The sequence below is a fragment of the Papilio polytes genome, unplaced genomic scaffold (genome assembly GCF_000836215.1).
Source record: "Papilio polytes unplaced genomic scaffold, Ppol_1.0 DF823731.1, whole genome shotgun sequence".
Classification (NCBI taxonomy): domain Eukaryota; kingdom Metazoa; phylum Arthropoda; class Insecta; order Lepidoptera; family Papilionidae; genus Papilio; species Papilio polytes.
The window spans coordinates 171,476-197,383 of record NW_013525473.1 but is presented as its reverse complement, the minus strand read 5'-3'; the positions used below and the strand labels follow the sequence as shown (position 1 = coordinate 197,383).

Below are 25,908 nucleotides of genomic sequence, written 5' to 3'. Positions count from 1 at the left end.
TGCTATTTCGGTTGACAGAGGCAGCGGCTCACCACCGTAGCCAATTATTTCAAGCAACTACGTGCTGAACGTGACGCCGGAGTATTGTTCGGAATACAAACTTGGTGTAAAATACCGTGGATACCAAAATTACTACAAAATATGTTAGATATCTTTTTTTCAAAGATAATAATAAGAAAAGGTAGAACGATAACAATTATATTTGAATGCTTTTAGTGGTAATATTTATATCGAATATTATAAACTATCTGTTCCCATGCGACTTCATCCGCATAAAATTTTATTTTATTGTTTATATTTGTCAAATTATCAATTGCAAATGTTAAAATGACATGACATGGTGACAACCTTGCTTCCTTGATGTTGACAGCTCGTATCGTATGGTCTCTTTCCCACATTAGGGATTTTATCAAAATATTTTTATTAAAAAAAGAATTGTTCAAAAATTTGCTGTAATTGCTGAGTTCTTAGGCAACAAAGAAATGTGTGTATACGCTTTATTATAATAGTATAGATAGAAGTATAGATTTTTAATTCACATCAGTTGTAAGTTCTTCGACGTAATAATTGCCACGTAAATTTAAAAAAATCCATATACTCGTATCATTTAATTATTCTAGTAGCTACGACGGAAGTTAGAGTAAAATGGATTATATTTTTAATCTCGTTTCAAACATGACACGCGGCGCGACCCCGCCTGTTGCGTCACTAACAATGTTACCCTTGTTTGACCTTTCACCAACGAGTTGTTTTTTGCGTAGCGTAGAACACGTAGAATCCTTGATATATCTGTAGGCATCCATTTTATTTATTCCACGTTGTTATAAAGCTTATGATATGTTTTTTCTCTATTTAATATAAAATACGAAATGAAAAATTGTTACTATGATTCTAGTAGGCAGACGTTTTGGAATTTCATTTTGCTTACGTCTAGAATATCTCTGATGCCTCTAAACTTAATTAGAACAAACACTTTATTTGCACAACTATTTCGAATATAATACTGTTTTATTAATAAACTAGCTGTTCCTGTTCTACTTCATCCTCATGAAATTATGAAAGTTTTATTTTATTGTTTATATCAAATTATCAATAGCAAATATCAAAATGACATCACATGACAAACCTTAGCAATCTTTCTTTCTTGATGTTGGCAGCAACTTATTGTCTCTTTCCCACATTAGGGTTTTTATCCAAAATATTTACCTCCCAAATTTAATGGCGTTAAAATACATATCCCAAAACGTGACGTAAGACGTAAGTATAGGGATTTTTATTAAAAAAAATAATTTAAAAATGTTCTGTAATTACTGACATCTTAGGAAACGAAGATAAGTAATCTATACACTGCTAACTATTTGTTATGCCAATGTTTGGTATATTTACATTACATTTTACTCAAACAGGTATTAATTGGATAAACAGATTATGTAAAACTATTAATATTTACATAATTGTTTTCATAGTACCCAAAATTCGGTAGAGGAATTGTTTGTTCAAAACTTTATAATCTGTGTAGTACTCACCCAATTTTAACTTTTCCAATTGTTCGACAGGAACATCCTGTAACGAAATATAATAGTTAGGATAGATTATCCTACTATAATCTCAAAAAAACAGACGTAATATGCTTGAAAAGAAAGTAATAATAAACAACGTTTTTATCTCTAACTCGATTCAATTTATGTAACACATATGTATAATAAAAAAATAAAAAAGAATCGTACTCAGGGGTGCTTGTTAAAGTTAAAATTATTATCAACCGCAGCAAACTTTTGAAACATTTGCGCAGTGTGCCAATTTAGATATAAAAAAAAGATTTAAAAATTTCTAAGCAGAAATGATAGTGCTCAACTGGTTTTATGTTTTTAATGTAAAAGTTATGTATATGAATAAGCCGGTTAAAACAATTTCTCATCAAAAGAACTGCCACTAAAACTTGTCTGAACCAATAATTAAAAACGGATCAATTATCAAAACAAGGCTTTCTACGTACAAGTTACCCAAAAACACAATATTTGTATATTTGTAAAAAAAAATATGAACTCCCAATAACACACCGTAGCACCGCATTAGTATTCACAAAGTGTAGTTCTTGAATTATACATAGAATAAACAAGTGCAATATCTAGAAATATTTACATATACCCTCAGAATACTGAACTCTCTGCAGTAAATTCGAGAGTCTAAAAATATTTCTCGACGGCGACCAACGTCAAAGTAATAGCATATTTGCATACTTAACGCGATGGCAAGTTCGCGATCGGAATATTTAGAATGCTTTAACGAAAAAAATGCTTTTAATATCGTAGTTAGCAAACATTCGTCATTCGTACATACAAGTCCCTTTTTCATTTTATTGTATCCTTTGACCGTACTCGCATTTGATCCGGACAAATAAAATCACAAAGAGAAAAATAAATTTAAAACTCTCAAACGCAATTTGGGACATATTTGTAGTCTTTTTTGTTGATTAAATATTTTTATCTTTCAAAGGCAATTGCAATCAGGATAATAAAGTGACGTAATTGTTAACACACGAGTCCCATCTGTGATCTTAATAAATTTAAACAACTCACCGATTTACCGCCGTTCTCTCCCGATTCTGTAACAAGCACAAGGCACAATTGAATTTATTTTGTTCAAAATTTATAACCTACTAACTTTCGATCGCGACTCCGTCAAACAAAAATGAGTAGCCTATGTGTTCTTCCAGACTAGCCTATATCCACACCAAATTTAATCGAAATTCGTTCAGCCATAACTCTAACAAACATCCATCCATCTAAACTTTCGCTTTTAAAATATTAGTATGATATTTTAAACAGCAATAACTTTACTGTACAGATGTTCGTACACATTTTAGTTACCGGTCTATCTACGACAAAAATGCTTAAGAGCAAGAAGCAATCAAAATGTTAATAAGTGGAAAAAACAACCTTAAAATTCACTCCATTAGTTTTACAATAACAGTTAAGTATCTGATTACAAAGTTACAAACACATATAAATGTCAATACTCAAAATAAAATATCCACATAACACTAATATAAATTAGAACAAACAAAATACACTAAAAACAAAATATTCTCAAAAAAAACAGTACACTAAAAAGTAACGAAATAATTCCTTGAAAATAGTAAACCTACCTTATTGTAACTGTTATGTCTATATTGTACAATTCGGATAAAAAATGAATTATCAAAATCGGTCCACTAACGGCGGAGTTATGCCGTAACATACATAAAAAAAAAACATACAGACGAATTGAGTACCTCCTTCTTTTGGGAAGTCGGTCAAAAATTAGGATGCATGCACTCGTATGTTTCTTCTCACCATAAATCCACATAAAATTTAGCAATCATGTAGATGGCCAGAAGAACACAACAAAGAAGTATTTTTATAAACGAGTTTCAGTTCGCATAAAGCCGAATACTTATGTTCACATTTTCTGACATGCGAAGGGACAATGTGTGTGGAATGAAATCTTTACACAGACCAATAATCAATTAGATCACAGATAGAGCACAAACATGTTACCTAATTTGATGTTCCCATAACCTGAAGAATGTGATAGAAATATATTGATACGACAGGAACCATTCAGACAAACAGAATGTATTAAACAAATCGAGTTAAATGAAAACAACCAACAAAATACATAGCTGAAATGTTAGCTTGGTAATTACGATAATAATTGAATAAATTCTGTTTTTATTACTTTGTATGAATTGTATGTGAAAACTGACTTCCAATATCACTTAAAAGTGTTCCTCAAATGACAGTAAACAATTCATTAGATGGTTATTTAATTTATTTCACTTAGTTGAAATGATGTTGATAAATTATTAATAATTAGTTAGAACAAACAGCAGATGGCGTCCGCCTTCGCCTACGCGCTCTGGCATTAACCAAGATGGCGCCACTGAGAAAACTATTGCGTTATTAGAATGAAAAGTTGACTTTATTCTTTAGTTTCTTTTTGTTATTCGAATGGTGATGTTAAATTCTTAAATCTGCAAATGTCATATTGACAGCTATAATAAATGACTTACTTCTTACTAATATTATAAATGCGAAAAGATGGATGGATGTTTGTTACTTTGTAGACTAAACTTCTAAAGGGAATTTTATTAAATGGCATATATGTAGATCAAAGTACAGGGACAGAGTTGCGGGCGAAAGCCAGTATTAATATAATATGCTATTTAAACAGCTATGTCGCAATAAAACCGCTGACCGAGATAAAGTAGAGCCATTACACGCTGTCCAACTGTTGCGGCTGAGCGATAATATTTAACAACCTATTTGTTACGTTATACTCGTATTAACAGCTTTAACACGTTACATCCCACTACTACACATTCTCCATATCATTGTGATCTGACAAGCGGGTAGCACTCAATGTTTACAACACAATAAATTACATGAATTAGTTAGTTTATTCAATACTTATAGAGCTGACGCACACCTTACTAAACAATCGACGCACAGCAGTTGTGCGATTGTCATTGTTTCGAAGCCCATTCAACTGTTCATTTGGACAACTAAAAATCAAGTAGTGCGCTCACCTCTACTCGTATATATGGTTGTAGGAATTAAAGCAAGACTAAACAGTTGTGCGATAGTTTTGTTTGAAGTGTGCGCACGCTCTTAGTTAATAACGTCTATTTTCGTCACGTTTGTGACTATTTATCTATTTTATGGGTATTATACCAAATCCTTCATCAAATTTTATTATCATATCAAACAATACGTTCTCATAACATCGATAATTGGGACAAGGACGGCATATTCATTAGAAAGTTCTACGAACACCCTGTACGATGTCACACTTTCAATTTTGCCTAAAGTTTCGAGTTTGAATAATGGTATGTAATTAGTTTTAATAGTCATTATTTTGGAACTCATTTTAACAATAATTATTATGTTAAAGCCTCCTTTTATTTTTTTTTATTGTGGGTTCCTCTTCAGCGTTACATAATTTCGTATCTTTAGTATAAAGCAATAACTTAATTTAATTTCATACTTTGCTAGTACATTTCGTTCAGTATTTAATTAAAATAAAACACCACATTTCTAACAAATGCCTTTCTTTCCCAACAAAGTATCTTTAAGCCTCTATTTAATATCGCCAATTCCAAAATGAAACCTCGGTTTCTTATGAAAAGATAAGAAGGGAATTAAAAGAGTTCCGTTTTATATTGAAATGTTTTCTCGCGTGGGTGTCATTGAATTCTATTGTGATATTTTATAAAAATAAGTTGAAGAGTCAATTGATTTCTTTTTGTTCATTAATTTTTTGTTGTAATCGCCAAACATTGTTCAACATTAGTAATTTTGTTTAAACAATTTTATAATCCAACCTGTGCCAGTATAATTTAACTCGGGTTCTGAAATGACTGAGAAATGCAAGATTTAAGCACCAATATTTGCTTAAAATACGTGCTACGAAACAAATACAGCAGCATTCTGCTGCATTTGTTTCAAAAGCAGTGTAAAATATTTTCCAGCTTAATCTAAGGTTAAATGAAGAAAAAATGTTGTAAAAATATTGGCTAGTTAAAATGTCATTATTAAAAAAAAAATGAAACAATGATATTAGAATTTTCCTAGAAACATGTACACGAAGATTTTGTATAACTATCTTTGTTTAAAATCAGTGTAAGTAAACACTTGAGGCCAAACATTATTCCTTTTTTATTTGTAGGCTTACTCTATGCCCATGGCGAACACCGAGCACTGGTAGGGCGGCCATTTTGCGAATCGAGTCAGTTCCATTTGAGTCGCGACGGAATGCGCGCGCGACCATGTGTTCGGTGGACGTCAATTCAATATCTTAATCGAAACATATCGTTATGATCTATAATTATTTAGTGGAAATATGAATTGTGATATTGAGGATTACGACTACACCAATTATCAAGACAACTATTTTGTTGAAATACCTAAGTACCACGCCTACAAGAAAATGTCATAAATCACCCAATATTACCTGATGTTAGTCGAAAGACTTCATATTTATAATGAAGTAAATATTGCCAAGATGTTTGTTGTCTCAGAACAAAGACTTATTATAACTAGATAGGTCGGCCAGCCTATTTTTAGAATTCTATTGTGTAATTTCACTCCCCGTCCGCCTACACGCTCCTTACGTGAAAAAAGTGCTAAAACAACTCTGCATAAGAAAATGACATATTAACATGACACATTCTGTCGTTAACAATATCTTTGTTAAACATTTATGTAATGGTTTTTTATCTCATTAAACAGTAGAATGAATTTATTATTAGAAATTAATTGACACGTACTGTTGTATGGATGGATTGTGTGAAAAAGGATATGCTTAAGAAGGGAGTAAATTCAGATATGACGGCTGATAGAAATGTATGGAAGAGTAGTACATACTGTACCGACCCTCCGTAAGGGATAAGGGCAAGTGGATGATGAATTGACATGTATTAGTGTAAGTTTTCTATATACTTATACTATACATATATTATAATAAAGTGTAAACATACACTTCTTTGTTGCCTAAGATGTAAGCAATTACAGTAATTTTTAAATATTTTTTTTAATAAAAAGCCCTACACTTACGTCATGCTTTAGACTATATATTTTAACACCATTAAACTTAGGAGGTAAATATATTGGATAAAAACCCTAATGTGGGAAAGAGACCATAAATTGTTGCCAACATCGAGAAAGAAAGATTGTTAAGGTTTGTCATGTCATGTCATTTTGACATTTGCTATTGATAATTTGACAAATGTAAACAATAAAATGAAATTCATAATTTCTTGCGGATGAGTACGGATAAGCACGGGAACAGCTAGTGATATTATAAATCTACACTAAGTTACCATAATAACTGAGCAACTTTGACTGAGGTAATCATAAAGAACATAAAACACCAACGAAACTTAAATCGATTTAAATCCCAATTCAATAGTTATATTTCTTGATTTAAAAAAAATACATACCAACATCAAAATTTCTATTTTCATTAAAACTTGCTATTTTAATTTACATAATAATTGAAAACAAAATAAGACTCGTCGCCAAGCTTTTGTATAATTACAAGGAGATTATAATTTAGAGTAAAAGTTATTAAATGCTGTTGGTAAAGGAAATTCTCTCGAAATATTTGAGGTTTCTATTTTAAGCGTCTTCAGTAAAGCTTTACTTGGAATTACAATTTATAGTATTCTGCCTTTAAATTCCTTACTTTTGTATTCGTTAAAAGCTTGCAATATCTTTTTAGTTCTGTTCAATTTTCCACCCTGTTAAATAAAAAGGGTTTTTCTCGATTGTTCTTAGGACGCTAGTTCTACAGAACGACTCCTGAGAGATTCATTTCCCTAATTACGTCGATAAAAGAGACCTTTTTTAAGGAAAAGGCAGTTATCTGTACATCTTATATAACAAAGATGGTTCTCGTGACCTTTGTTTTTCAGCTAACCATAATTCCTATAATACTAAATTATGGGCGTTACAGCTATGTTATGCTTTAATAAAATATAGTCTTCTTTACCTCTTATGTTTTCTTCCTATTTGTACAGAAAATAACCTTGTCAATAACACCGTTTTCCATGTCCACGCTCGCCACTACCAATATGGCCGTCGTGTCGTCGAGCCAATGCAACACCCTTATTTTTGACATCTGACTACTGTCCGATTATTAACATAATAAGTAGAATTCCGCCATTTTAAAACCATGACATAAATATTTAAATAATGTGTTGGATTACAATAAAAAAGTTTTTATTATTTTATTTTAAATAAAGATAAATATATAGGTATTGATTTATAGCACAGACTAAATAACCTCCAAGAATACAGTATACATCAAAATAGTTAATAAGCTAATAAAATGGATTTAAAAACTATAGAAAAAGTATAGAAGCCAATTGTATACCTACGTTTGTGTTTTATTTATTTGACTTTCATAAACATACTTGCGTTTTAATATTATCGTTTGTTGTGAAAGTCTATTTATTAACAAAGGCGTCAGCCACTTCTGACGTATATGCAATAGTATAAGATTTCCTTTTGTTTGTCTAATACAATGCCCTTGAAACATAAATGTGAATAATATATAGAGAACATTTTGTTATTTTAACAACCTATACAAGTACAATACGTTTATATTGTTTGAGACATTATTTCTAATATTTTTCTTATGATTGAAGTCGAAATAATAATATATATCGCTAAATATTTACTGATAATATGTCTAGACATTATTGTTACATCTAACCAGATGAAGTAAAACTTTAGGAATTTATTTATACAAATATCATCACATTATTAAATCGACGATCGCATGGTCATCGAAGTAATGTTGGCACCAAAAACCATGTCTGATAAGAACATTGTAAGAGATGCTTAACATCGTAGACGAATCTCGTCCCGTCTCAAGAGTACTCAAGTCACACATAAAGACACGAGTGTGTAATATGAAAGAAACAGTACACCTTTCTACTTGTTTGAACTATGTATGGGTAAGTAAACACTGAAGTAGGTACTTTAATAGCTACGTAAATGTTTTTCTGATGCTGTCTGATTTTTAAGTTATTGTCATTAACTGTCTGTTGCTCGCGACATCGTCCGCGTGAATTTAAAAAATAATAAAATACATAGCCTGTGTTACAGATAAATTACCTTTCTAATAGTGTATGATTTTTTGACATAAGTTCAGTAGTTTTTGAGTTATTACAAACAAAAATACAAATCTTTCCTCTTTATAATATTAGTTTAGATAACAATTGAACAGCATTGTAATAAAGCTTAATAGTCTATTATAACATTATAATAGTTTATATCTCCTATAGATATCTTTTATCCTATCAACATTGTTTAAATCAGCTTAATTCTGCTTTAGGAAACTTTAGTGCGACCACTATAATATTTCAAGCGATTTTACACTTTAGTGTCTACATTATAAGTTCGTATATAGATTGCTTTACCGTATTCAACTACTGGAATAATACTAATCGTATATCACGTTACGGAGAGGACGGAATAATGTCTAAAATTACACTGTTTATAGTAAATACAGATTATAAATGTTAAATGTTTTATGCTCTGTATTTAAAATGCTCGCTAGAATTATTGTTTTATCGTGTGTAGTTATCCGTGGGTAGTTTCATCTGTTAAAAAAAAACCCGTCTGTAATCTGGAAAACTTGTTTAATAACGAAGTTTGAAATTTAATCACTATAGATAAACTTCTTGTTTTCTATATTAATTAAAAAGTGTGTAAGATTTTATTATCCATACATATAATAAAATTGGAGTGTCTGTTTATAATATGAAAATAAAAATTCCAGATTTCGGGAATTTGCGATGCTGATAACGAAAATCGCATTTTTAATTTTTATGTCTGTTTGTCCGCAAGCCGTGTTCCGGGTAATCTTCAAAATGGCTGTGCCGATTTCGACATGACTTTCACTGAAGGATATCTAACATAGACGGGTATATTATATACTTTTTAATCTTAATCCATGGACGTAGTCGTTTTGTTTGCATTGAAAGGCTACGAAACTAGTAGACCGATTTCAAAAATTTTTTCACCATTACAAAGATAAATTATCAATAACTTTAAGTAAAAGCTTTTTAATGAATAGTAGATAGATATTATAGATCAAGTAAAATTGAAGCAAACTTGTCAAGTGTCAACCTAATTCCAGTCAATTACAGTTTCGTTAATTGTGTAAGCCCTTGGAGAATGTCGGAGGAATCACGTAGCCAGCAATTTAAGTAACTTTGGAATTAATTCAATGACAAGTCACTTTAGAGCTTTTTAGTAATTGATTTAAGGTCGCCGTGTACTCCGTCATGATACCAAAAGTAGTCAGATAAAAACAAAACAATATCTACCATAAACTACTATAATCATCATATAACAATTGCATTGTTATGCCATTAATAGTTTTACTTAAAATATGGGACACACCTGCAAGCATTACCTTTCGGATAAAAAAAGAATTATCAAAATCGGTTCACTAGCGGCGAAGTTATGCTGTAACACACATAAAAAAAAACATACAGACGAATTGAGTACCTTCTTCTTTTGGGAAGTCGGTCAAAAATACTAGAAGAACAATTTTTATTTCATTTATTTGTATAACCAAGACGAAGTATTTTAATTTTTTTAACTGAATTTTAACCTAAAAGCCACAGTAAATTATTTTACAATGAAAGCCGCAACGGACTTAATTGAACACTAAAGTCAGTCGTAATAGAATTAAGTTTCATTTTTCAATTAAATTACAGGTTCAGCAAAAAACAGGCAAAATAAAATAAAAACCTGTAGAAACTTTATAAATTCACAGTTTTGATAAGTCAATTTAATGGCAGCTATAAAGTTTTAATCATGGTTTATACAAAATATGTTTGTGATTCGAAATATTTTGCTCGAGAAATTTTATTCAATAAGCGAGTCCTCACCTATCCTACTATCATAAAGAAGAAAGATTGTTTTGTATGTATTGAAATAACTCAAAAACTACTGAGCCGATTTTAAATTTTTTCATTCACCATTAGATAGGTAATTTATCTGTGAGTAACATAGGCTTTGTTTTTTTTTCTCACGCGGACGAAGTCGCGAGCAACAGCTAGTATTTAATAACCCATACACACTGATAAACATCTTATTTCCATAATAACATTCCAAATCCACGCGAAAGTACTTTAATAAAACCTTAAAACCAAATGAGATACCAAAAATAGTTAAATTTGAAGTGCGCAAGTAATAATGTATGAAGTTTACTTGAAGTTAGAATTCTTAGAAAGTCTCCACCGAAGAAAACAAATAACGCTTCACTATATAAGCCAACGCAAAGTTCGGGACCGCTGCTTTAATTAATTTAACTTTAAACGCTCAAACTTAAATGTTTACCAACGCCTACTAATTATTTTAGTTATTTAAGCCCTTTTCTCAATAAATGAAGAGTCTATTTCAGCCTACGCTATGTTTGCAATTAGCATTAAAAATCTTCATACAAATGTTATAAATGCGAAAGTTTAGATGGATGGATGGATGTTTGTTAGAGTTTGTAGCCTAAACGATTGAACGGATTTAGATGAAATTTGGTATAGATGTAGAGGATAGTCTGGAAGAGCATATAGGCTACTCACTTTTGTTTTTTTTTCCCACGCGGACGGAGTAGCGAGTGAAAGCTAGTTCAAAATAAAAACAAAACTGAAGGAACGAATGATCAATATATCTATCAATATAGCAGCACATGCTGTGCCGACCCTCCGTAAGGGATATGGGCAAGTGGATGATGATGATTCTATTCTCTAACAGAAACGTGATAAAACATATAATAACAAACGAATGTAATTTGTCTCCTATATTTTAGATACAAAATTAGAACAGACTACACCGTGTCGTAGTTAAAGTAAACATTTATTTATTCATAGTTGCAGTGCAGACAAGTTTTTTTATTACGTACAAAACGAGATCGTGCCGAGAATAATCTGCAGGGTCACAGCGAGAGCCACTTAACCACGTCGCACGTGGCAAAGCAATGTTGCAAAGATCTTAAAACTTGTCAGTTTTCTCTACAATACAAACAACATTGTATTTAATTGTCGTCGCTGTATACACGTATTGCTGTCTCTATCTTTTCGAGATGATTGAGGGGGACGGTATGGTTTATAAGTACTTTAACTTCGACAAACGAATCCCACAAAATAAAAACAATTTAAACGTAAGTCTGTACATATTTTCTATTTAGTTTTTACTGTTATTAATTCTTGTAAGTTAAAGGATATTACTCCAAAGTAAATAACGATATAAAGAAACATAATAAAATAGCGATATTCTGTGTTAAGTATTGGCCAGAGCTTGCAGTAAAGAGAGAATGGGCAAAGCACTAAAAATTCAATTTACGAGTTAAATGCCAGTTGATGTGTGGAAAGGTGAAAGGTCATAACCCGAGCTTCTTCCATTTTCAGTTAAAGAAAATACATTCGCAATATAAATTTCACATTGCTTAAATGTAACCTGCTTAGAGTTAGTACAAATATACAGTACTAGCTTTCACCCGCTACTTCACCCGTGTGAAATTATAAAAAAAGTAAATAGCCTTTGTATTTTGCTAGACTATTTTCTATATATATGGCAAATTTCATCGAAATCCGTTTAGCCTACAAATTCTAACAAACATCCATCCATCTAAACTTTCACATTTATGATATTAGTAAGATATAGTGTAGATTTATCTTTGAAATGCAGAATTATACTAAGTAAATAAAGCAATAAAACAAAAAGCCGTGGTGGCTTATGGAGATACGCTAACTAAATTTATCTCCGAGTACTGCTACCCTAATCGAACAACGTGGAAATGGAATTATACTAAATGCAAAGTGAGAGAATATTCTCACATTTATTTTGCGGAATTTTTAACATTAAACGGCAAAAATACAATAAAAACTAGAATAGTATCAAAACTTCGCGACGTTAAAAATAAATACAACTGAAGTAACAAAAACAGAAAGCTTTTCCACTTTCCCAACGTCAGCGGTACAGCTTCCACTTTGAAATAATACAAAGAGCTTCGCTATCATAATTTTGCTTTTGAAAACTACAGCTCTGAATAATTAGTAATGTCTTGAATTTATTTATTTGTTTGTGTAAGGGAATTCTAAAGTATTTTCTTTTAGATCTACTTTAAAATGTATTCCAATATTATTAAATGAAATAACTATATTATGTGGATAGAGTGGACTCTTCAAAGAGACCGTGGTCAACATATCTTTTACTCCATAAATTTATAGTATAAGAGCCAAACGTAGTAAACTACTCCTTGGTTAGAGAAGTATTAGGGTTCGACTGAAGACCGAAAAGAAAGGTTTAATAATGAAAGAGTTTAATTACTTAGAAGGAATTACGTTAAAGTATTTTGTCTAAAATTGAAACATTTCTAAACTCGAACGATTTAATTACAATCTATGAATCTTGAACTTTCCTTGATTTCCGATACTTTTGTTAAATCTTATCAACATCCTACGAAATTGTTTTGAAATTAACGAAAGGTCAAAACTTAACAATTCCCGAAGTCGAGTTTAGTGACTAAAAATTCATAATAAAAAGTTTAAATCACTTTTTAGTTAATATAAAATCCAAATTATAGCTTTGATTTTGAATTATAGTTCGTTAATTGTAAACTACACAAAAGTTTGTAAATGTAGTTTCGAGAACATTCTATGATCAAGTCAAGGTACAATAAATGTAATTACATTAAAGTCTAGAGGAGAGGCAAGTACCCTCTTATACTTGTAACATAATATCTCGCGACGGAATATAAGGTCAGAGGACGCTAATTGCTTTATAGTCAGCTGATTGCTAGCTTAGCCACGGAATTTGATACTGTAACTATCAAATTCCATGTCACCTTGGCATTTCAATGGACTCTTTGATCTGGTCTTGTAAAACTATACCGTCGTGTATAATGCAATGTTAGACTTTTATGAAAATCAGTATTTTATTAGGCATTTTTTTCCATATCTTTAATGAATATCGTGTTTAACGTAAAAATTACGGTCTAAAACTTAAGCAACATTTAAATATGTTACAGCTTGAAATGTACGGTCACAAATAAACTCCAAATTCCACTAAAATATTGACATCTGTAAGCGGAACTTACAAAGCTTAATTTTTCGTTTCGATTTTGTCATTAGGATCATCATCATCATTCTCCTTATCCAACTCCCGTAAGGTCAGCGCAACAGGTCTTCCTTCTCCACGTAACTATATCATACGTCATCTCAATCATCACTCCATTTTTGATCATGTCACCTTTCATTTTTTTGGGCCACCTCTACCGTTGTACCCTTACACACTCATAACTAACATTCTACTTGTAACATGCGATTCACCCCTCCTCATAACATGCTCACACCATGCTAACCTTTCACTCCTTACCTGGATATCTTGTCATTAGGATGTTAATCACAATTTTACTGACTTTAATTTTCAATGAGGCTTAAATGTAAGTTCCGACGACTATCAAAGATAACGTCGATATTACCCATTTATTATTAGAAGTTACTTTCAACGTAAAACGAGAGAGAAGTTGTATAACGTGAATATTCTTTGACATTCAACGTACGAAGTATAAAGGAAGAATCGCTTTTTTTGGTTCAGCGTATAATACCTTTTAATGAAAACGTCACAAAGCGAAAGCTCTACATGTGCTTTGGGAAAGAGAGCGTGAAAGCTTTGAATAAGCTAAATGTAGCGATAGTAGATTTATCTTTTTGATGTTTCTTTCACTTTTATGTTGAATGTTATCGTTTTAGTACGACCTAATTTTATCGTATAAGATTTCTTCACATATCATCTGATTTATTTTATCATTTGATTAGATAGAAAACATGCTTCTTTTATAATTTTCGATAATACAAACAGTTTGTTAATCTTACGTATATTATAAATGCAAAAGTTTAGATGGATGGATGCATGTTTGTTTTAGTTTGTAGCCTAAAAATGTGAACAGATATCGATGAAATTTGGCATAGATGTAGGGGATAGCCTGGAAAAACACATAGACTTTCTGCTTTATTTTTTAATATGGCGCGGACGCATCGCGGGCGAAAGCTTGTGTTTTCTAAAGATAAGCACATATTACATCTCTCTATGTCAAATTCAAGATAAATTTTAAAATTACACTTCACTGAAAGTACTCGTACTGTACTAAAGAGACAATTGTGAAAATAACGTTCGTATAATCGTATTATTTCAACGTTATACTTACTAATGGAACTCTTAAGCAATCACGTAACCACGAGACGTTCATACCTTATTCAACTTTGAAATTAAATTTTCATCGCTCCGTCTTTAAAAGTTTAAAAACCTCCACAACCATTGTCCGCGATAAAATTATGAATTATGCATTAAATATTAAAATAAACTGCTTAAACGAAAAGTTTCTTAATATTACAGTTAGCATTAATAATTCTAACATAAGGAAAAAATTACAAAAACCCGATTATAGGCAATATTGCGTAATAATTCCTTAATTAATGAACCATGAAATAGATTATTATTCGTGTGTATGTGTTATTCCCCATATTACGTATAATGTAAGTTAATTTTGTTGGTTATTACGAAAAAGAAATTACTTCGGGGTTGAAAATCTCCCTGGAGACATTTATTTAGGCGCTGCATTATTCTGTAGTACTCGTAATTATCGCGAGGGCCGCCTACGCCCACTTAGATATTCATGTTCAATACTCGTGGTGCCAAGTATTTATTACGTCATTCATTATTAAAAAAAGAACTAAGTTAATTCGATTATAATTCATTATAGCTATTGTTGACATACAGAAATAATTACAAATCTGACATCGTTTAAAGTAAACATTTTGAGAGTTCAAAAAATGGAGGTATGAAATACTGCAAACCCTCTATAAAGAGATTGATGGGTCTACATTATGGGATTTCGCCTTTTAGGAAACCCGTATGTAACGTTTTTCATCACTGCTCTTGCCCTATTACGCTGCTACCGCGTTATAGGAGTTTCTTCTATTGAAAATTGTTGATCAACTTAGCATTATAGATGGCAATTTCAGCGTTATAGAAGGTAACATGTTGTAGAAGATTTGTTATACTATTTGTATTCTACTCCGCAATTGGTAGAAGGCAACCATGACAGTAATCAAATTAATCCCCAGACCAACATCATTCTAAAACCATTTAGTTGAAGCAAACTGAAAAACCCTTAGTAATAACGAATAACGAAAACATCAAAATGTGATTTAATCATTTCTCCGTATTTCTACGTCGAATGTCAACATGTCAACAGACGGTGTACGTCATCAAGGCGACATTCATACATCAAAATATTTACCTATTTTCGTCGATGTGTACTGATGGGCATATAAATTGGACACACATTTGCATGACGTAATTTGCCGGCCGTAAAACTGTCGCCTTTACTGATTAAACGAATATTAGGTAACAAACCTTCATTACATAAATTAAGAGTAACTTATATGCGTATCCACTGAATAAAACTTTGATGAAAATCAATTTTCAACTCGGGAAATTATATTAAAAGAAACAAGTCAAATAACTTAAAATTGTAAACAATTTCATTTAAGAAAATAATATAAGATAATTACTAGATTTTCAATTTCCCAATACTTAAGATTATACATAAATAAAATTCCAAGCAAACCAAATAACTCTGATCGTAATATCGCAATATCACGTGCATAACGCTACAATATTGATGTCTGAATATTGCCAATTCACGTGTACATTTCCAATTTGTTTACGTAAAGCGTGAAGCCTCACAGACGTTCGAATGCAACATTGTAGGCAAAGGTCAGGGCTCACGTCGCACTAATACAATTCCCCGGCTTCGTCTGCTTCAAAGTGTTAACGACTCGATGCACTCGGTTAAAGCCGTGTGTTTAATGTTTCATAGACGTAGGAGGTTTTAATAGGGTTGTGATTATTTTTCTTTAGTTTAATTTTTGATTAACAACTTTGATTTTCGATAAAATGATCACGTCTTAGTAACATGAAATCAATCTGATAGTTTTTTAATCATTTTAAAGACTAAAGTCTTTAATTTATTCATAGATAAAATAATAAACTCATTAGGCGTTTATTGTAAACCGAATACAACCTTCTCGGTAAGATAATATAATAGCCGGCAGCACGCCTACGCAACACCTACGCTACTGCTACGCCGTAGACATTTTACTCAACTCAACACAATATCTATGTTTATAATATAAAAAAAAAACAAACGATAAATAATAATTAATGACTTACATCGTAAATTAAAAGTAGATAATTTAGATTCAAATGTAATATTAATATAAGTTAAAAAAAAAAACTAATGTTTAAATGGTAGGGTCTTTTGCAGTTTTCCGTTTAATATAATATTCATTTAAGGTAAAGAATATATCAAAGTCTATAAAAATTAACATGATAATACACATAAATATGAAGAGGAAATATTTTCGCGGTATTGTTATACTTTGCGTTACGTCCCAGCGCGCTGGGTTTTATTACATTTTGTGAACTATGTAATATGTTTACGAACTTTTCTTTCAAAGAGAAGATGAAAGCTATGATATATCTTTGTTCTAGTCATCTTTTCATGTTTTATTATAAACATTATATGTTAAATAACTTACAATAAAGCTTGGCACGTAATCATAAAAGCTATAAAATCCAGGATAGCGCTTTTTTTTAAATAGAATCTATGTAGATTGCGAGATGAAAAATCATCTTATCTTACTAATATCAAAAATGCGAAAGTTGAGATGGATGGATGTTCGTTAGACTTTGTAGCCTAAACGGCGGAAAGATTTCGATAAAAGTTGGCATGAATAGAAAGCAGTGTCAAAGAACACATAGGCTACTTACTTTTGTTTTTTCTTCATTCCACGCAGAAGTAATTCGCGTGCGAAATTGTTATTATAAAGATAAAATCAATAAGCAGCCTCTGGCTTGTAATTGATGTAAGCGTGCTTAATAAAAATAACATAATAGGCATTCTGATTGGCTTTTTCTCCCAATCAACATAGGGCATAATAAAATTGTAATTGGAAGATCGATCTACACTTCACTACTTTCAATTAATTTTCTTCTCAACCATGTGACCCCCACTGCTTAAACTATACCCAGCAATTTTGTCTATAGTTAAATACAGAAAAATAATGTATTTGTTATACTAGAAACAGAACATTATAGGCAATACCAACATAACATTCACAACCCAGAGAGGTTTATGAAATTTTATTTCATGCGATATCAGTACACATTTCTGGAATCATCTGTCTTAATTATTTTAAAATTTACGTTTACACAAAAAATAATGTTAATATCTCAAATATTCCAAATATAAAAACACTCAAATTAAAGTGAACCTCCAGAGCACGCGACAGTAAGTTTTTCAGAGGGTGAAGTGTTTGTTAATTAAATATCAAATGAATCCTAATCAATTCGGCCGAGATCAAAGAATCTACGAAGTTGTATTCATCAAACCATAACTGGATGAAAGTAATTGAATAATCAATAATATTTGAGATGGCATAAAAATTAAAATGCAATGAACTTTAAGAAATTAGTTTTGTCGCTATTTCGTATTGGAATAACTTTTGAATTTATTTTTTTTCGGTATATAGAATCAATTCATGAAGGAGATTTCTAAATAAGAGATGTTTTCCGAGAAATGCCTAAAAAAACTTAGTAAGGCTTTATTTTATTTATTGTAATAAAGTATTCCATGTTACGCTGAAATGTCAGCTTTATTTGCCTTTAATCGCGCTTTTATTTTACAACACTTCATTATTACTCATGAGGTGTTCGCGGAAAAAATCCCATCAACAAGGACGTCGGGGCAAGAATTATATACTTGAAACTCCTCTGTTTTACATGTTGATAATTTATTACTATATACTCGTATGTATCAAAATGTTAGTATTTATAACATACGAGTATGTAACGAATTTTTTCAATTTTGTTTAAGAAAACTTTTCTCATACTAAACATTAAGTGTTCAAACAAAAACAATCCCAAACAAATATTGAAATTGTAATTTTCAATTTACACGCAGAAACTTTTATCAATACAATATTGAAGACATTCAGACAGAAATAACAAAGAGCCTTTTTAAATGTACTGATATTTCTTAGTTCGATAACATTAACTGTCGTACTCAAAGTCGTTAAAACGCCGCTTAAGGTTTATAAATCGCAAAATAAATCTGAATCATGCACACTAAGGGGCTTTTATTAAATGTCTAAATGCTCCAGTAACCAAACAAAATGAAGCTCTGTATTCCATCATAATAGATTTGAAAGCACTCAGGGAGATAATTGAAAAATGCCACATGTTCTATCGATCTTCACTCTCATAATTGCAAACAAAGAACGGATCGTGCGACAGAAATAATAAAAAAAGATCCTCCGCAAATACGTGATATGGAATCTGAATAAACTGACATCCTTTGTTTGCAATGATCTCTATCAGTGATGTTTACAAAAGCTTCGATACCTAAAACAATCGATTTTTTTATTAATAACGCAACTATTTTGTATCTTTGTTACCTATCGTAATAATGATAGGCAAATTAGTCAATGAACTTTAAAATGAAACTTTAAAAATGAACTATGAATACTATGAAACTAATGAACTAAAAATAACACTTCTGAACTTTGGCACTAAATACGTATTTCTCTGTTATTTTAAAGAGGATAAAAATGATTACATTATAAAATTTAAATAGTGGAAAACCAGTTGTCAGGCTCAATTCTCGCAGGTAATTATTGTGGTTCTACACGCGACGGTTTCGACGAAACATTTTCAATGTCAAGAGCATTCGTGTTCGTTAGAATGAAAACAATACAGGAAAACGTTATAATAATACTGCGCAGTTTAGAAATGAAAGATATTTCAGCAATGTTTTTGTATAAATACAATAGCAAACAACTGTTCATCAGATATTTTGAAATTAAATAACGAATTTAGGTTTGCTCAAGATATCTACAATACACTTTGAAGATTGTACGCGATGGTTTTAAAAGCCATTTTTTTATAAATGCACTAGCCTATGCAATTTCGGCCGTGACTTATTAGTTCTCTAGATCTGGACTGTCCTCTAAATATATGCCATATTTCATTGAGATCTGTTCAACAGTTTAGGCATAAACTCTTACAAACATTTATCAATCTATTTACATTAGTCAAATATTTCAAGAAACACGTGGACAATATTACACATATATCCTAAATTGTTGAAGACCTTAATTTTGTTTGTACATTATGGTTCACTTTTATAACGTACTAGCTTTCGCCCGCGACCCCGTCTGCGTGGTATTAACAAAAACTAAAGCCTATATGTTCTTCCATACTATCTTCTACAACTATGCTACATTTCATCGAAATCCGTTCAGCTGCTTAGGCTACAAACTCTAACAAACATCCATCCATCTAAACTTTCACATTTATAATATTAGTATGATAGCATTACATAACATATTTAAGTTGAATTCAGTAACGTAAACATGTATTTTGAAATAGTTTTCATATCAAGTAACTAACTTTAAGTCAAGGCAATTATGCAGAAAAGTGGAAAAACTTAAATTGCAAACCATAATTGACTTGTTAATTTGTTTGCGTTACATAACGTTTGATTTTGGCTTGAGCAACCTAATAGAATATAAATGTAATATTTAAGATTATTATTAAGACCGTTATAAACTTGACCGAAATAAGAAAACCAAATATTTTCGAAAATCGCTTATTTATTTAAAAAAAGACATTTAATGTTGCCCCAGTTATGATCGACATTTAAAAGTAAACATTTTCTTGGCAAATAAAGCCTTTTCTCTAAGAGGCTCTTACTCGAATAATACTTGGGCAATTTACTTTTATTAGCGAAATGGTAGAGATAAAACTTTTGAGAGAAGTTAGCGGTTTATAATTTTTAGATACAGTGTCAGCGAAATTAGACATTTCTGTGTTACTTAAGGACTTTTTGAATATCATAATTATGATTTTTTATAAAATTAGCTATTATTTTAAATACAAAAATTAATATTTAGGTATAGTCGATACGCCGTTTCTATAAATTTCAGCACATCTTAGTTTCGTATTTCAATGAAAACTAAAAAAAAATAACTAATCAAATTTTTTTTAATTAATGCTCCAATTTGCATAAAGTCCGTAATCCTAACAAGTCATTTGATCCTTTTCGTAAATTCCTGCAAAGTTCCAAGCGTGAAATAATTCTCTCTCAACCGTTCAAGATAAGAACATAATCGAATTAAATTTAAAAGCAACGACATCGTTTTCTGTTCGTAAAGTAAAAGATAATTTCACTTGAATTTTCTATTTTTAGTTATGGTTCTTTAGAAATCTATTTACGTTTGTGTCAATATGACTTTATTTACTAAAACTATTTACTAACTAAACTAACTCGCACTAAAATATAATAACATTTATTTTATTCAAAAATAAACGCGACTACATCCACGTAAAATTTAAAAATATGTCTTGTGTTTCTCAGTGATAATGTAGCTTTTTAATGGGCAAAGAATTTTAGTACACATTAATAGATTTTACTTAGTGTTAACAATATGTACAAGTTATTTAGAGAAAATCTAAATGTTATCTTAGTACAGACATTTTTGTATGTAGGTTTTAACTGCGTAAAAAAAGAACAAATATTCTTGCTCTCTGGAGCTTTATACAGGATGTACAAATAGGAGTCTGGGAGCAGCTATATTTTGTAACAAAAATCTGTCACCATAAATACACCCGCATTTCCATTCAAAGTAGATTCCAGTGAGGATAAAAGTATTTGAATGAAATGCTCGTAATGTTTGCAGATTTAAAGTAGGGCTTTGTATCGTAATACATCACGCGTAACTCTGTTAGGGCGGAATAAAAATTTTCATGTCAAGTTATATAAAGTTACTGGCTTTATACGCAGAAAAAGAAAATTGAAACTTTGTATATTGGCTGTTGCCCGCGACTACAACGTGAAATTTAAAAACATAGCCTAAGTTATCGATAACGTAGCTTTTAAATGGTGAAAGAATTTTTTAAATCGTTTTTTAAACCCAGTAGTTTTTGATTTATTCCAATACATAAAAAAAATACAAATCTGTCCTCTATAATGGTGGTATAGATTAAGATATCGTTTACTGGATATATCTTATAATTATTTTATTTCCCTAGATCCTATTTGTTTACTCTATAGATACTGTTTCGTATACCTCCCGCCGTAACGTTGAAAGCGGCGATAATTAAATAACCATTTAAAAATATGAAGATATAAGTTAGAAGTTTATAAAAATCTCATCCTATAAAATCTAGCGTTAAAAAGGTCACAAGTTTTAAGAAAATGAGATCTTTTATATAAAAGAAATATCGGAAATTTACTTCTATATCGAACCTGACATTTTGTTACGCAAACGATACAATAATAACTCCCTAGATTAACGCCTACGTAAAAGTACTTACCAATAAAGTATTTAATGTACTTTTTTATTCTAATGCTGATGTTAACACGAAGTAGCCTTAACTATAGCACTAAATAAAAAAGAAATAGACGGAAACATAAAAGAACTAACGTAAAAAAAGATTTTATTATCGATATAATTTATTGAATAAAAAAACAATTTTATTGAACTACAAGGAATATTCTGATTCTATTTTTATATCATAAAATTATAAATGCCGATGCAGATAGTAATATTATATTACATACTAGCTGGTGCTCGCGACTTCGCGCGTGTGCAACAGAATATGTTACTCAGAAATAACGTAGCTTATATAATAGTGAAAGAATTTTTACAATCGACCCATTACTTTTTGAGTTATTTCAATAGATACAAAATAAATCTTTTCTTTTTATAATATTAGTATAGAAAACAGGTAAACAGTAAGGTTAAAATATGAATTTAATAGTCCATATTAAATATTCTATATGCTTCAAATATGCTTCAAAGGTTGAGCACACACAATATTACGTCTCGAATCTGTCGCGTTGAGTTAAGAGCAAGCCGGCACGCGCAAATAAATTAGTCGGCGACTGGAAATGAAATCCCTCGAGTAATAAAACATTTGCTTGTACAAGACTAGACAGTATCCGGAATTACGTTAAATCCAAGATGATTTTGCTTTGTGCATTTTATATGTCTAAATAATATGCCCAAAGTGTCGACTTCATTTGTTTCACAGGAGAAGTAATTCTACTAAGAGCGGGCACACACCTTTGACAAAAATATCGCACCAACTGTTGTGCGATTTTCTAATTTAACTGTTTAGTTATACAACTAAAATCGAGTAGTGTGCACCTTAATGTAAGCTTATAGGAAATAAGCGCGACTAAACAGTTGTGCCATAGTTTAGTCAAATACGCGCGCAACTGCCACTCTTCCGGTGCAATATAGTGTTGGTTAATGGGAAATTATTAAGACTGTGTCTTTTGACGGTACACATGTACGGTATAAAAACCGCACAATAAGTGTTTTGTTAACCAGTGGACTGTAAATCCAGAGGTCGCGGGTTCAAATCCGGCTCGAAGGACCAAGAAAGTATTAGTTTAGTATTTTCGTCGCGTGCGTTATAATGGTATATAAAATGCTTATTCGGGAAAAACATGTATTCGTACACTGTACAACCCTTTAAAACTTGTTTTATGCAAATCTGTGTTTACAATGAAAATAAGGATTGCAATATTGTGAAACACAATTCTCATTTTAATATAAAAAAAACTTCAGATTTATATTCAAAGTTATGAATAACAAGCGCAAACAACTTGTAATGAAGCAAATTCCTCTGTGTTTGTTACATTATTAAGACAACTTTTGTATAAAACGGAATTTTGATTTATGTCTTTATTGTACCATTCGGAACGTATAACATACATTTATATATTCTTTACGATTTAATATTAACATCGCGAATATATTCAATCTATAGAGAAAAAAAAATACTGAAAAGCTCACTAATAAAATTCTTTATTTATTCGGATAATAGAGATAAGCTACATGTATTATATATATTTCTATGCCACTTATCCTGGGTTGCTGCAGTGTCTATTCATCTCATCATTAGTGTTAGGTTGACCTAAGTTTTAACGTAGTAAAACTTAAGTTACGTAGTTGTGAAACGCGTTTCATGAAGTTAACGAGACAATAACACTAAGCGTAGCTGGAATTGGCTAATATGTGCCTTATCTTGTCTGCAGCACGTTTGTGACAGGGAATTCGACATCGACAATTTGAGCTCTTTATTAAATGTTGAATATAAAATTTTTAAGAAAAAAAAATAATATTCAAACATGAACATCATGCCAGTATGTTCGTATTAAAAAGAAGGTCGAGAGGTAGAGGTTTTAATGAAGCACGTACCTGAGTTCGCAACCGGCGCACCGGATACTGCGACTATGAGAAGTACTGACAAGTACCAACACGGAGCGAGCATTTTTGATGATCTGTGGAAAGAAAATAAACAAATTAATATACATAGATGATAAAAAAATAACATTTGTAATCAGAAGGATTTAAAAAGATAATTTAGTATACAATATTGTGGTTAAAAAGAATACTTTCTTAATTGTAAACCAGTAGTTAAAGTAAAATTTCATATAAACAAAATCGCTGTATATTTGATTATGAAAATCTAGTTTAAAGTACTACAAAAAAATATAAAAAAACGAAACCGACTTCCAAACAAAATACACTAAAAAGTAACGAAATAGTTCCTTGAATTACTTAAACCTCCCTTATTGTTGCTGTTACGTATATACAATCATTATTACTTTGAAGTCGGTGTCAGCCGAGATAGCGATATTACTTTTGGAAACTCGGTCAAAAATAATTTCTTAACATATACACATTCAAACATTCAATAATATAACGTGTAGATAACAGAGTTGAATAATTAAATTTGAATCTTACGTGCAATTAATTGCAATTGACGTCCTAATCCATGGAGATGTGGCAGCCAACTGTGTCCATTATGTCGATCACAATGGAGCAAATTGGTCGCCGCGCACAAAGACCTCAATACCAACTGGCACACTAATATTGTTACCGAGTATACATGTACAAGACATCGTTGAGTATTTGAATACTTTAAAGGATTGTGTAGTTGAGTATTGTGAAGTAGAAAAAGAAATTAAGGTATGTATGGTACACAAATTATCCAGTTATCCTGCATTTTTATTTTTAGGTCTTTTTCCAGAAATTCTAAAATCTATCCTCTCAATTTCTTAGTTATATTAGATCACTGTGGTAGTGCCCGCTTTAACATCTTAGCACGAATATGCCAGCACGCCCGGTGTAATACCACGACCACACAGAAGACAGGCGTGATATGGAAGCAATTCCGTGTTTCGTCTGATGAGTGTGGTGCCGGAGGACTAATTTTAGTCCCTTTCCCTTTCTACCCTTTTATTAAGAGGAGAGGAAGGGAAGGAAAAGTGGAATTGACGGTGAAGCAAAGGCATAGGAAGGGGAAATGTCCTCTTTATGTGCGTCTTCTCTTCAGTCACTTAAGGGTAGGCAACGCATCTGCAATTGCGGATGACTATGGGCAGCGGTCGCTTTCCATTTCGGTGGATTTAGGTGGCCACTAGTTCGTTTGCCACCTTATATTATAAAAAAAAAATAAAACCTAGTACTTTTAATACATTTTAATGTGTAGATAAAACAGATAAAAAATTGGAAACCATCAAATTTCAATTGCTGAGTAAATTTAACGTTACCAATAATAAATCAAGTATTACTAGAAATAGAGTTCGGTATTGAAAATAGGCACAAAGTGATTTCCATAAATCGACATCGATAAAAAAAGGACGGAATGTATCGAAGCAAATTGAATTTACCTCGGCTAGGGGACTTCGACGGCGGGGAATCTGTCGCCAAGGCGAGCGCAACGAAACCTTAAAAGCTAAACGCTATAGAATTATTGATTACTCCAATATACCGTTTGAGCTTGTTATTAATGTATTTATTATTCAATGCTTCGGTAAATTTGCAGTTCTTACAGTTCAAGTAGCTTTTAAAAATTACCCAAGAGGCAATAAAAATTACAAGGCGGCAGTTTTCCATAAATTTTCATAGGTAATTTTAAAACAAACACGAATGAGTAATAGATATATGGGTTAATTTATTATTCATGGACAATAACCTAAGTAAACGTTTTCATACATGTATGCTCTACTTTCCTTCTAAAACCTACTTGTAAAACGAGAATACCTCACTGAAATGTTCCTACTAATAATTGTAACAACGTGATCGTAGAACAAAAACAATATTACCTTCCCTCTTATATTCATCCCATTAATAGAGAAAACAATAACACAGTATAGTTTCAAGTTTAGTATCACTTTGATTCCTATGAGGTTATGTGAAGGTGC

General features: G+C 31.2%; 1 protein-coding gene across 1 annotated transcript in view; it reads right to left on the bottom strand.

Moving 5' to 3' along the window:
• Positions 1–24,485, bottom strand: part of LOC106103780 — a 39,628-nt gene extending 15,143 nt beyond the window's left edge. Inside the window, exons 1-4 of the mRNA XM_013283659.1 lie at positions 24,446–24,485; positions 23,897–23,979; positions 2,580–2,605; positions 1,527–1,563 (exon numbers count right to left, since the gene is read on the bottom strand). Of these exons, the coding sequence (XP_013139113.1) occupies positions 1,527–1,563; positions 2,580–2,605; positions 23,897–23,969 (136 nt within the window). The 5' untranslated portion in view covers positions 23,970–23,979; positions 24,446–24,485. The remainder of the gene's footprint in view (positions 1–1,526; positions 1,564–2,579; positions 2,606–23,896; positions 23,980–24,445) is intronic.
• Positions 24,486–25,908: the final 1,423 nt, after the last annotated feature.